Source organism: Tachypleus tridentatus, chromosome 12, assembly GCF_004210375.1.
Source record: "Tachypleus tridentatus isolate NWPU-2018 chromosome 12, ASM421037v1, whole genome shotgun sequence".
Taxonomy (NCBI): Eukaryota; Metazoa; Arthropoda; class Merostomata; order Xiphosura; family Limulidae; genus Tachypleus; species Tachypleus tridentatus.
This window is the reverse complement of record NC_134836.1, coordinates 98,411,615-98,425,477: the sequence shown is the minus strand read 5'-3', so window position 1 is coordinate 98,425,477 and position 13,863 is coordinate 98,411,615. Positions and strand designations below refer to the sequence as shown.

At 34.9% G+C, this 13,863-nt stretch overlaps 1 protein-coding gene across 1 annotated transcript in view; it reads right to left on the bottom strand.

The window, feature by feature from the left end:
- The window catches only part of LOC143234121 (E3 ubiquitin-protein ligase RNF217-like), a 45,698-nt gene that overhangs the window by 17,945 nt on the left and 13,890 nt on the right, over nt 1-13,863 (bottom strand). The window contains exon 2 of the mRNA XM_076471203.1: nt 11,324-12,441. Within this exon, the coding sequence (XP_076327318.1) occupies nt 11,324-12,324 (1,001 nt within the window). The 5' untranslated portion in view covers nt 12,325-12,441. The remainder of the gene's footprint in view (nt 1-11,323; nt 12,442-13,863) is intronic.

Below are 13,863 nucleotides of genomic sequence, written 5' to 3'. Positions count from 1 at the left end.
ATGCCCGGATATTTTGCACTATACTATTTCCTAAATTTTTGATTCACAGTTTTAGTCCTTTTAGATTTGCCAGAAACAAGACAATCTGTTGAACAAGGCCTCTTTTTGTCCATCTTGTGAACGATCGCACTGATGTTTCTATGCCGCTTAGAAAACGAGAAATACCCATCTACGCGAGCGCTGATTGGATGACAAGTACTGATGACATAACTATAGATTCACCCACGTACCCAGTAGGAGAAGCACCGCACTCAAACTATTGGTAGACGTCGGAGATACAAATATTTTTTTATTATTTCAAGCATAAACATGATTATTGCAAGTTGCCATTTGTCTTTTATTTATTATCAAAATATATTTGTATCTCACTAGAAATTTTCTTTTCACCCCTTTCAAGCCCTGGGGGAACAATTTATCACTTTATTGTATAGGCCTATATAATATATACTAATTTGGGAGTTGCAACAAGTCGTAATATTTGTCTGTATGAGCGCATAGTCGTAATGTATACACCAAAATCGTAATGGTTGGCATCTCTGCATATAGCAATGTCTAGAGGTATGCATTTATGTTGTTGGCTTCACGAGGATGGCGGGACGAAGTGCGTGCGCCATTAGCCAACAGAAACGTAATGGCAAAGGGAAGAGTGAGGAATTGATATGGTTATCAAACTCGTAAAAATGAGCAATGAACAAAGTGTTTTAGAATCCCTCCGAGACACATAATAACTCCCCAATTTTATATTATCAGAAGTTTGGAAATAAGAGAATTTTTTTGTTTTGGACATTCAAATAGACACAAAACACTTTGATTGTTCGTTTTGAACTTCGCGCAAAGCTGCAAGAAGGCTATGGGCTAGCCGTCCTTAGTTTAGCAGTGTAAGACTAGAGGGAAGTTAACAAGTCATCACCACCCACCATCAACTCTTGGGCTGCTCTTTTATCAATGAATAATGGAATTGACCACAAAATTATAACGCCCCATGGCTAAAAAGGCATGTGACGAATTCGAACCCACGACCCTCAGATTGCGAGTCGGGTGCCCTGACCACCTAGCCATGCCGGGCCTGTGCAGTTAACGTGCTAACTGCATCCATCTTGGCGCAATCAGATGTTGAAGACGCTATAAAATTATCAGAACTACCTATATTCATTTTACATTAAACAAAGATGATATTATAACGATCACGTTGAAACTTAACCATCTTGATTACATTAGCTGTTATGTACATTAATACAGTGGCCACTGCGAAATATATTAATTTTCTCCATAACGCGTTCAATATATTACCCCTGATCAGCGTGCGCGCGCGCTTTCCTATAGCAAAGCCGTTCATTTACGAGTGACCTTAAGATACTTCATAGTTTGTTGTAATACTATAAGATGCTCGTTTGTTGTGAGCGGATTGAATTACTTGGCAGAACAATAATGTTTAATGCTAATGTATTCTTTTGATGATCATAAATAGTTATGTAGTACTTAATGAACAAAAAATTACCATGTTTTTGTTCTCTCACTCAACACAAGATGTAGGATTTTTTTTGCCACATTACTTATTTTCTAAACACAAATCCAACCTTTCATTTTCTACTTTAGTATGTTTATAATACACTTAAATATTATTAATGTTTTTCACAAAGTAAATGTCATTCACCAAAATGATGTTAACAATTCAGCTACCGTCTGAACTGGTGGTGATTAATCAAATAGATAAACATAAAGAGCCATGTGCAAATATACAGCAACATATGCACGGGTACGTTGATTTCTATGATCCTGCCAAAAGTTGATCATGTTTCGTTAAAATGGTTTTGGAGCCTCACCGCGTCATCACAAACCACGTTAATGTTTTTTCTGACGACCATGCATCTTGATAATAGCCCTGCAGCGTAGTTTTTATTGAAAAGGTTTTCATATCCAAAGCATACATTCTTCCCTATGGACCTTCCATAATAAATCTAGCGTACGAGGATGATGGTTTCCCAGTGTCCACTGCTACAGTCCAATAAAAGAGAAATCTGGCAACCTAACTGGTATATATCTGTGTGAAATAGCACTAATACTCATTTCATTCGTCAACTGCTTGACGAATGTAATGGTTAAGTGGATGAATGACTGGTGTAACAGATTTACTGTTATACATTTATTTTAATACCTAAGTTTTTTCCAGTTTGATGCATGTGACATATTGTTCAATGTGTATTGTGCATGTCCCGTCTATTTTCTAAATTTGTAGAAGATTTTCGAGAGCAATAAACAATACAAGGTTTACGAAAACACTAGCGTGTCTTCCAACACTGTTGAACATTCGAGAATCTCGCCTTAAAGTACATAAACCGATGCACCGAGAGACGGAATGGAACATACTGCTGGCCATTTACAATCAGTATACTCTAAACCAGGGAATTTATAATTGTGGTTAACGCTTATTAATCGGAAGACTACAGAATTTCAGTGAATTAACTTCAGACGTTAGTATTTTTTCGAGGACATTAAATATCTTTGTTGGTAAAATGTCAACTTAAGGAATGTGAGACCAGTCAAGCTAGCTAGCTAGCTTTAAAAGAAGTGTGACAACATAAACTCAGAATTTGTTTGTCGTGAGCCTGGACCGACGATGAAATATTCAGTTCTAAATCAGATAGAAGACTCAGTATACTTTGTGTGTAAAACTTGTATATAAATAATTATTTTAATAATTATTTGTGTTATAATAACCATTATTATAAATAGTATTGTTGTTTGTTCATTGAAATATATTTGTTACAAAATAAAAGTGTATAAATCTGGTTCACAAACATTTACAATTTAATACACATCAATTAACTTCTATACTCATCCGAAATAAATTACAATACTTAACACTGGAAAACTTTATCCTTGCGAGTCCTTACTATGTTGGCCTTGTTTCCACAGAAAGCCACTATTTCTGCGTGGTAGGATTCCTTCCTAAAAGTTTCATGGCGTAACGTTTACTACTTTTTTCTTTTTTTTTAGTTAAGCACCATTCATACGTTCCTTTCGTGGATGTGTCTTCGAAGTTATTTGTGTTTACGCGAATTGTGTAATGTTGCCTGGGGCACGTGGATGACTTTCGACTCGCTGTGTACTTTAACCAGAAACTTCATTCAACAGTATTACTGCTACAAATTAAAGTATTAGGAGGATTACAGAGCATCACCGCCTTTGAAAAACATTCACGTCTACACTAATTCCTTTAAGGTTAATGTGAACCGTTTCAATGTGGTGACCACTATTGATCTTTCTCCACCCTTATTGTTAAATACAGTTAATATTAGTCATGTAACAGTTTATTTTACAGTATTACATCATCTGTGTAGGTACTTTCCTTTTCGATAGTTCCTTTCTTCAGTTTATTAACGAGTGTTTTCATTTTCCTTTCCAAGTATTATTAGTATTATTTAATGTTCTAAAGGCTTACCATGTTTCCTTTTTGTCTCTTTTCACAGAAAATTTAATGTTATTAATTTGTTCCTATAGCTAGTTAAAATTGAAATAAAACTATGTTTAGTTTTTTATTTATATTACATTTAACAATTTTATATTCTTTATGAAAGGTTTAAATATTTTTATTTTGTTACTAGCAGAGTACCTGGGGTTGTTCAGATGAAAATGTTTTCAACTGGTTTATTGCGTTATTTACATGCTAATTTACGAATCTACTTTTAAGCTATTTCGACACATTTTTTTTGTCTTGCTGTCAGTTTTTAAATTGTTTTAACACTTAACTGAACATGGATAGAATAATTAACAGAGGTTTTCACACAGAGAAGAAACGTAAATTATAGCTCTCTTAATCACACATTACAAAAACATAAATAAATAAATCGACTTTTCCAATTTAAGACCAATTAGTCGTCGTGTTTTCCAAAAATTGTGTATTGGTCACTTTGGCCTCAAAATAACCTCTAAACCCACGAACATACAGCTGTACCTCAAGTTTGGAGTTTTTAGCCTCAAAAGATCTGGCGTTTGCCAGTATTGTTATAATGGTCACCTTAACCTCAATTTGTGGCCTATGATGTCGTGGTCGCAAAACCCATGTCACTTCCCGTATAAAGTTGCATCTATTCCGAATTTGGAGTTTGTAGCTTTAAACATGTGGCCATGCATAAGGAATAGACCCACACACAAACATTCGACTATATATATTTATTATTTTCTTTTTTCCTAAACATATGTTTCTGGCAGCACTATATGAAAATTACTTACACATAGTTAAAACAGTAGCACGTGCCATCATAAATTTATCTTCTCGAACTACAGTGCCTTTTGAGATTTCTCCATTTCAAAGACGTGCTAGGAAGAAATGAAGAAAAATCAGGCATGTTATGCTAAGGGTAAGTTTTTCAAAGAAATTTATGAAAGCACTTCAAGCCAACAGCTGGTGTTTCTACGTCCTCTAAGTAATCGAATGGAATGTCTGTCGGTGTTTGGGTAAGAAAAGTTCATACCCTGGAGGGTCAGGTTCTCTATGACCTCTTCCTCCTCCCCGTACTTATGTTCTTGACGGATTGATATTTATAACTGCAGAACTGAATATTATATTGATCCTTTACAGGGCAATGCCCATGTACTGTGGCTCATATATAGTGATTATTTTATTCTATCAGCAGAATGTCAAGTTTGTTGGTGGCATTTTTTTATTTTATATATATTATTTAATATATATTTTTATTTATTTTTATATTTAAAATATAAGTTAACTGGGGAGAGATATTTAGGACTAGCTTCATCATGTATCAGGTACCTGTCTAGTTCGCATAGTAATTCGTTTTTCATCCAATTCTTATTAAAGTACGTTATTGTACTATGTAGGAGTCTATCTGGTATGGTTGGTATGTTCGAGTATTTGTGAATGAACTGAGATGATATAGTTCTTGGAACTCTGTATGCAGTTGTGGGGAGTGTGTTTTGGATTGTTTGTAGTTTGGTTGTAATTATTTTATTGCTTACAGTTATCCATGCTGGAACTGCATAATCTATTACAGGTCTAATATATGTTTTATATATTTTTAGTATGTTATCTGTAGATGCTCCACTGTTAACCAGTTAGACTCCTTGCATAGTTAGTTCTTCGCCAGACTTTATTTTTAATTTCGTTAACATGATTAATCCAAGTTAATTTTGAATCATAGGTCAGACCTAAACATTCATATTTTGTATTTTGTCAATTTCGTAAAGACAACGAGTTGTGTTTTTGCTGCGTTTATTTTTATTCTATATTTTTGACAGTATTCACTTATTCTATTTAGTTGCGGTTGTATGTTAGTGGCTGCTGTCGTGGGTGTTGAGGCACTTTTCCAGACTGCCACATCATCTGCGAACTGTGAAGAACATCCATGATTCGGATCCTTCAGTGGCATATTGTTTACATACATGATGAATAGTATAGGGCTAACCACCCCTCCCTGAGGGACACCAGCTTATGGAGTAAAGTATTCAGAAAATGTTCCTTCAACATTTACTCTACATTTTCTGTTTTACAAAAAGTTAGATAACCAGCGAATAATTCCTCACGGTAGTTCTATTTCATTCATTCGGAACCTTAGACCATCGTGCCATACAGTATCGAATGCTTTCTCGATATCAAGGAAGCAAGCGACAGTAAATTCTTTTTTATTGAAGCTGTCTATTATGGTTTCGGTTAATCTGATTAGGTGGTCTGTCGTTTGTCTAAATTTCCTGAATTCATTTTGTTCTTTTGGTAATTTTGATGTTATCTCCAAGAATGTGGAGAGACTATTACTGATTATTCTTTCAACAATTTTGCCTACACAGCTGGTCAGGCTGATTGGTCGGTAGATATTAGGTTTATTTGCTGGCTTTCCTTCCTTATGGAACATTAATATATTAGCAAGCTTCCAATAAATTGGGATGTATCCTGAGGATAGAGATAGGTTAAAAGTGAATTTAGGCGGTCAAACAATTTCGGAGAGCCCTTTATTAGAAGGATAGCTTGTATTTCATCTTCACCTGGTGCTTTGTTTTTTGTATTTTTTATTGCTTCGAGTAGTTCTTGAAGGGATATTTCATTTGTTAGTAATGTGCTTGTATAATCTGTGTCGGAACTTGTATTTGTATCAGTTATGTTTATTGAAAAATTGGTTCAAATTGATGTTTATTGTTTAATATGTGATTAGTGACTTTATTGTAGAAATATGTATCCATATCTGGATCAGTGTGTGTTTTAAAAGTATTTTGAAGCTGATCTTTGAAAGCTTCGGTTATTTCTTTATTTGTGTGTGCTATAGTATTATTATGTTCAAGTGAAGGATATTACTTTGTGTCTGTATTTTCATTGGTGAGTCTCTTAAGATGTGACCAGAATTTTTTCGGGTCAGTTTTATCATTTAGTTTTGAGCAGTAGTTGTCCCATTTATGTTGTTTTTGTTGTTTTATTTGTGTTCTGATGTGATTTCTAATATTGTTTATTTGCGTTTTGGTTTCTCTGTCTCTTGTTATCGTGTACTGTCTTCTTAATTGTCTTCGTTTTTTGATTAGATTGATTATTTCTGTGGTGGGTTTCCAAGTGTTGTTTGTTGTTTTATGGTGTTGTTTTGGTATTGTTAACTTGGCTGCTTTCTGAAGGCACTCCATAATTGTTTGACAGTAGTTATCCATTTCAATATGGGTTTTAACTTCTTTTATAACTTTATTAGATAATAGGTTGTCTAATTCCTGTTTGTAATTTTGCCAATCTGCTTTTCTGTAATTAAATTTTTCTTTCCTAAATGTTATATTTTTATGGGGGGCGAGATCGAAGACAATATATTGGAAGGTAATCACTGTCAACATCTTTTCCCACTTGAAATTTTATTAGTTCTTGGCTCAGATTATATGTACACATGCACAAGTCTAGTATGTCACTGGAGTTTTAGTGGCATACGCTGTATGTGTAGGGGTGGTATCATTTAATAAGACTATATTATCATCTATGAACTGTAATAGACTTCTACCATTGTAGTTTGAGCTCCGGCATCCAAAGGTAACATTTTTATTATTTAAGTCACCCATAACTATGGAGTTTTGGTTGTGGGAAAAGATGTTGCTGAGTAATGCTATATCTAGTTGTTTATTAGGTGAGTATTTCGTTTGTTTTGAATTTCGCGCAAAGCTCCACGATGGCTAACTGCGCTAGCCGTCCATAATTTAGCAGCATAAAGCCAGAGGGAAGGCAGCTAGTCATCACCACTCACCGTCAACTCTTGGGCTACTCTTACCAATGAATAGTGGGATTATAACGCCCCCACGGCTGAAAGAGCGAGCATGTTTGACGTGGTGGGAATTCGAACCCACGACCCTCGGGTTACGAAGTCGAGTGCCTTAACCACCTGGCCATGCCGGGCCGTTACTGTCTTTAATAATATTGGTTACACTATTTTTAGTATACTTTATAATACTGTTTCTTACTGGCAGCTTAATATATGTATTTTAAGACAAACTCAAATTTCTTAAGCTAGCCGAAACTCGTAAGATATTATTGAGATTATAGCAGAAAATATCGTTAAAAACGAAGGCATGTAGCTGATTGAACAATGTGTTCTAACTTTTATAGTCAGAAACATAAGAAAAAATATATATGATGGGTTATACTGATTGCAAGGTTGATTTTTAATTTCGCTCTGAACACAACCTCTGCTGTTGTAGGAAATTAATATTAAGAAGAAAACATATCCCAGTTTTCGAAATTCTAAGTATAAAATCAGGACATTGTTTTGATCTCTAAGTGTATGAAAAATTTACGTTTGAAAGGGCTGTTATGTACTTCCAAAGGCGATCAATTTTAGGCTTCACACACTCCTATAAAACGCTCAACAATGTCAAAATATGGTTATTGTACTTGTGTAGTGTTTTTCTTATAGAAAAGCCACATCAGGCTATCTGCTACATCCACCGAGGGGAATCGAGTCCCTGATTTTAACGTTGTAAATCCATCACGATTTTTTTTTAAGTAATTTCTAAAATCAGTAATACAAGTCGGCCTACGCAAGCCGAATCAGTAGCAGTTAACCGTCCAGTTTGGTTCGTGTTATACTGAAGAAACACGTTAGAAAATGAAAGATGTGGGTGTAAAATAATTTCAAAAATTTGTTTGTTTTTTGAATATCGCGCAAAGCAACTCGAGAGCTCTCTGCGCTAGCTGTCCCTATATTTGCAGTGTAAGACTAGAGGGAAGGCAGCTAGTCATCACCACCCACCGCCAACTCTTGGGCTACTCTTTTACCAACGAATAGTGGGATTGACCGTCATATTATAATGCCCCCACGGCTGAAAGGGCGGGCATGTTTGCTGCGACCGGGATTCGAACCCGCGACATTCGGATTACGAGTCGAACGCCTTAACACGCTTGGCCATGCCGGGCCCTTTTAATTTCCTCAGAAATCCAAGGAAATTTCAAAAGGCCACGTTCACCAGTTTATTCAACAATATATTTAATTTTCCATGATAATCAAAATATCAGCCAAATAGTTAGGAATATAAAGATATCAGAAGTTCAAAGATTTTCCAGTAAAGGTGTATCAGCACGAAAACCAGAATGCTATCAAAAGAATAAAATAATACGTATCACATTTTTAATTATAATTTGAATGTAAACTTGACATTGATATAAAATTAATTTAAAAAAATAGCTGTTCTTTTAGTCGAACGACAGAATAACATACACCGTAGCAATAGTAATAAGAAAAGAAGAGAAAACTAGTTTTAATTATTAAATCAGTAACATGAAACTGTTTAATGAATATATAACCGATTCCCTAAATCTGTTATCCTACTTTAGAAGTTTTATAGTCCCAAAAGGTTTTGCAGCACTTTTATCCAATTCACATCTCAACTGTGTTACTGAAACTTAAATAATTACAAGCATAGGTCATCCTAAGAGTGAAATGTTAGGATAGAAGAACATATATTTAAACAAAGACGTCTGTTACATAGGGTTTGTAAACGTTTATGCATACAGTTTTGGAGTTAGGTTTACTTATTTTTAAATGCTTATGTACGTATGTTTCACTTTTACAGCTCATAATGTTCACTAACTTGCATGGCTTTCCAGATATCTGCCTGTTTTATTATCAACAGAGTAAATATGTGTACAAATAAAGAATAAAAAAATATCTTGTCCAACACAAAATATAACGACAATAAGGCTATCCGTAGCATCTGGAAATACGAATTCCACATAACTGTAACTACGATAGACATTTTCTATATATATAAGTAGCATATTCTATCTAATTTAAATTACTTTATTTATGAATTTCACATTTACTGGTTTGAGTGTATCTTTGTTTTTGTTAATTTTACATCAATACACCCCCAAAATTATTCAACGTTGACAAGCATAAAATATATTTCATACGATTATAATCTATAAGCAGCTTCTAGCAGAGAGCGAAAATTTTCTTCCCAGTGATATCTAAAGTTTTTAATATTTTTTTGCTGGTACATCTCGGGCCTAAAGAAAAAACACAAGAAGGTAGTAATTTAAACCAATTCGACGTTTTGTAAATTTTCATCAAAAAACTATTTCTACAATACTATGTACTGTAGCTATTTAAGTCTAACACAGCATGGACATCTTCACAAAGTTTTGGACCAAAGTTAATTTTCTGTGGCACATTTAAAGTTAACGTGTTAGTTCTCTGAACATTTATGTTTGGCAGTTGTTTACTTCTTTCCACAACAAAGAGATATTACATCGAGCACTGCCGTGAAGATTTTTGTGCATGATATAAGAATGAAACGAAGTTCCTACACCTATACATAATAACACACCGTGACAACCTATGATATAATCATCATTACTCTATAGCCCTCCACCAATAGAAGGTCGACAAGCCCTCTATACAGAAGGAATATCCGTAAGCACTGGCAATTCAACAAATTCTCATTCTTAATGATGCAAAGGAAATACGCCAGTAAGGGTGTGAAGAGGTAACTATCTGAAGTACATTCTAATGTAAGAAAAATGTTTACACACGTCTATGTACAGCAAATAACTAATATCCCACATTGGTAAGATGGTGGAAAAGCCAGTGTAGACAAAGAACTAAAAATACGAGCTCCTTTCTGAAAATGGTGCAAGAAAAGGGGAAGGAAAAAAACATGAAACGTGTCACGCACTAAGAAAGAAGTGGCCTAATAGAGCATCACTCTGTACTAAGAAAGAAGTGGCCTAATAGAGCATCACTCTGTACTAAGAAAGAAGTGGCCTAATAGAGCATCACTCTGTGGAGAACCTCATTCATTTCATGCTGGGAATACTCTTTGTCCAAGTAAAATACAGACAAAGAAATGATATTAGTTCAATCTTAGATCAGAGCACCCACTTCCAAAACGTAAGAGTCTGGGAATAGTGACCAGAAAAGTGGAAACTGGGTGTTGAAAGGTATAAATGAGGGATCCCAAAGGGAAAAGTTTATTGAAACACCAGAGGATAGAAAACCAACTCTGTAGAATGGACCCACTTTAAACAAGTCAGTTAATCCATCACAGGATGACAACCAAATGTGGTGGTCATGGTTCCAAAACAAAACTCAAAGCTATAAAGTAGGAATCCCTGTGTCAATGTATCCATTTCAAAATGACCAGAAATGAGGCTGAGGATGGTTGCGAGGTCAATGAGCAGCCAACTATTTGAGAACATTGATATGATGATACCCCTTCTCCATCCACTTTTGGTACTTTTTCAAACTGATTTATTAAATTTAATTTGGAACTTTTTTCTAGTCTCTAGAAAAATAGTTTAAAAGGTTGCCACATCATTTGATATCAGAAAATTTTGCCTTAACCACCTGGTCATGCCGAGCCAAGGTAGATTAGAATTAATGTTATATATTTCAGCAATTAATTATATATATACACACACACACACACACACACACACACCCTATTGTATTAACTTTGCTTAACTGTGACTACAAGGTAACACATCGATTCTTATTAAACAGAAAAACAACAAAAATATGACTGTGATAAATATAAAATTATAATAACAAATTAGGTATAATTCCACACAATATCCATCATGCCTTTTACATCCCTGGTTTGACACTTTTATTGTGGCATTTAACTATTCACATCTATCCTAAATACACAGCATTGGTTAAAAAAAAAGTTAACAGTTTAAGGCATTAAAGTATTTTTTCACTTGGACTAAGAAAGTACCTAATTTACATATTTTGCATAACATATGTATACCCGACATATAACGGATACAACATGATTTAATACATAGACGAGTTTAGCATTAAAATCAACAATGTTCAACTCTAATAAAATCTTATTAAATTGTGCTTACCGTGTATTAGCCCAAAGTTTCCTCTGGTCACCAAAATTCAACTTCATCACGTGGCTACAACGAGGACAAGTTTTTGTATAGTCGTCTTCATTAGCTCGCATCAAAAGCTTGTTGAAAATTTCTTTAGCGGACGAAGTCAAGCGGGCGGAGATCTCGTCTCTATGAACAAAGTTATAGCACGAGAAGTTACAACACTGAATCTTGACCAAACCCTCTTCCACCTTAGTGGTAAAATACAGATGAAGACAGTTGTTACATGCTGAGTAATTACAGCACGGTCGGCGGTATAACCAGTGAACTTCTAGACAGATCCCGCACTCCACACAATCCAATTCTCCCACTGGAAACTGAGCCGTTGGATCACTGTGAGAAGAATGACTTTCTAAGAATTCAAGAATATCTAGAATTTCGTGGTCGTTATTCCACTGTTCCCGGGTATCTAGAATTCTTTCAAGAATCACTCGCATTTCTGACAGTTCTCTTAAAAGAACGTTGTCGCCAAACGGCACAAGTGTGTCCACAGCGACTTCATTTTCATTTACTATTTGGGTTTGAGTTCCATGACGAGGGGCGAAAACGCCAGGTTGTCTGAAAAACACGGAATCAAGATCTACGGATATTTGAGAAGATCGACTGCTGGAAGTGGAAATCTCAGGTTCAAACTCCTCAGAAAAGAAGGTTTCAAAATACTCCGGGTTCGATCTCGGATGGTTCCTACCCAGTTGTGGAAACTCGGGTCCAAATGAAAGGAAAAAGCATTCCAAAAGAAATTTCAAATTGCGCATGTCTGGAGGAGAATGGTTTTCCAGAGACTCTTTGTCATCATCTTCATCCATACTTGTAGTCCGATCAATGTGACAAGTCAGACTGTCCAGTCTATGTCCTCTGACATGCATCACTGAGCCTAACGAACTGGAATCATTACTTTTTTCGTTTACAACGTTCCACTCGTACGATTCTCTGTCCTTTACATCGACAGATAATTCGGCCACACTTGTCATTTAAGTAAAATAACCGTAAGACTTTCAACTAAAACCGACGTGTTTAAACATTCAAATATTACCGAGAATTGTTTCACTTGGACTGTTCTTTCTGCTCTAGTGCGTTACCTTAGTGAACTATGGAGAGAACAAGAGAATGTGAATGAACGCTACAGCACAGATCAACAATATTTCAAACGAATAGAAAATCGTAAAAAAGATTTGAAACGAGTATTGTCATTAAGAATTCAAACTCCCCCCCATTGTACTTTTAAATTAAAACTGTGAATAAACAGACGTTAAACAATGCTTATGCTAACAACAACAGGTTATATGAAAAAATCTGCATGTGTTGCTTCCAGAGTTTTGAAGTAGGATATTTAACACATTTGAAAATTCAAAACCAATCTTTATTAATCGGGAAATGATTGTTGGTATCACGTGATCTTCACCAGCTTCTGAACGCTTTTATTCTGAAGAATAAAGTTACCTTAAAGGAAAAATAAGTGCTAAATACCATACCTATATACACAATACCTTTACTTGAAATAGTTACAACCATACATTCCTACTTCAACATCTTTATACTGCACACTAAATTTATATCAAAAGTGTAAATGTCTATAACTACATTTATACACGTTTGTTTACAACAAAAGCCACAAAAAGAACCGCAAAGTACATATGAAGCTGAGCTATTGTTAGGAACAAGGGTTCAATTCATTGATTCTTATTAAAGGTTATAAAGTAATATAAATGCTTACATAACTTACTGGTATAAAATTTACAATGAATGACGTGTATGTGTCCATTATCATTCAATAATGATAGCTGTGGTCAATATCCATTGGAGTTGACCTTCAATAAGAATTTCAGTTTTGAACACTATTCTGTAAAAATATTAATTGCATGATTCACTTGTTTCAAATTAAGCACAAAACTACACAATGGGCTATCTATGCTCTGCTCATTACGAATATCGAAACCCGGTTTCTGGCGTTGCAAGTCCGCAGACATACCTCTTTATTAACATAAAAGATAATTCGGTTAAATACAGACTTTGTGTCAAACAAAGACTGAGTTTTAAAAAAAATCTGAACCGTATTCACTTCAAATTTGCGAAGATAAGGGTGAAAAACAAGGTTATGGTGCAAGATAAGTGTGCAATAAGTTTCACAAAGTAATATGAAGTACAGCTGATAGATTTTTTTTTTAATTACTGAACTGAAATCATTATTCATTCGTTTTTTGCTAAGAAAAATTTCTGTGGTGCTGAGAAAGTAAAATAAAATCAACTTTGTTTTTATGTTCTTGAAAACCGTATACATTTTTAATTAACACTTAACACTCCTACGAAAAGACGTTTCTAGTCCTGATTTCTCCAAGCCCGTTCCCCTGGCTGTGGTTTCGCTAGATAGTAGATAGGGACAGTGGGAATCTCGTTAATCCATTCATTAATGGATTTAAATGGCAATTTCATTTAAATACAAAATTATTAGCCTAATATTAATAACCTTTCAAGTTGCTCTGGGGCCTATTAGGCCCCACTTTTCGTAGGAG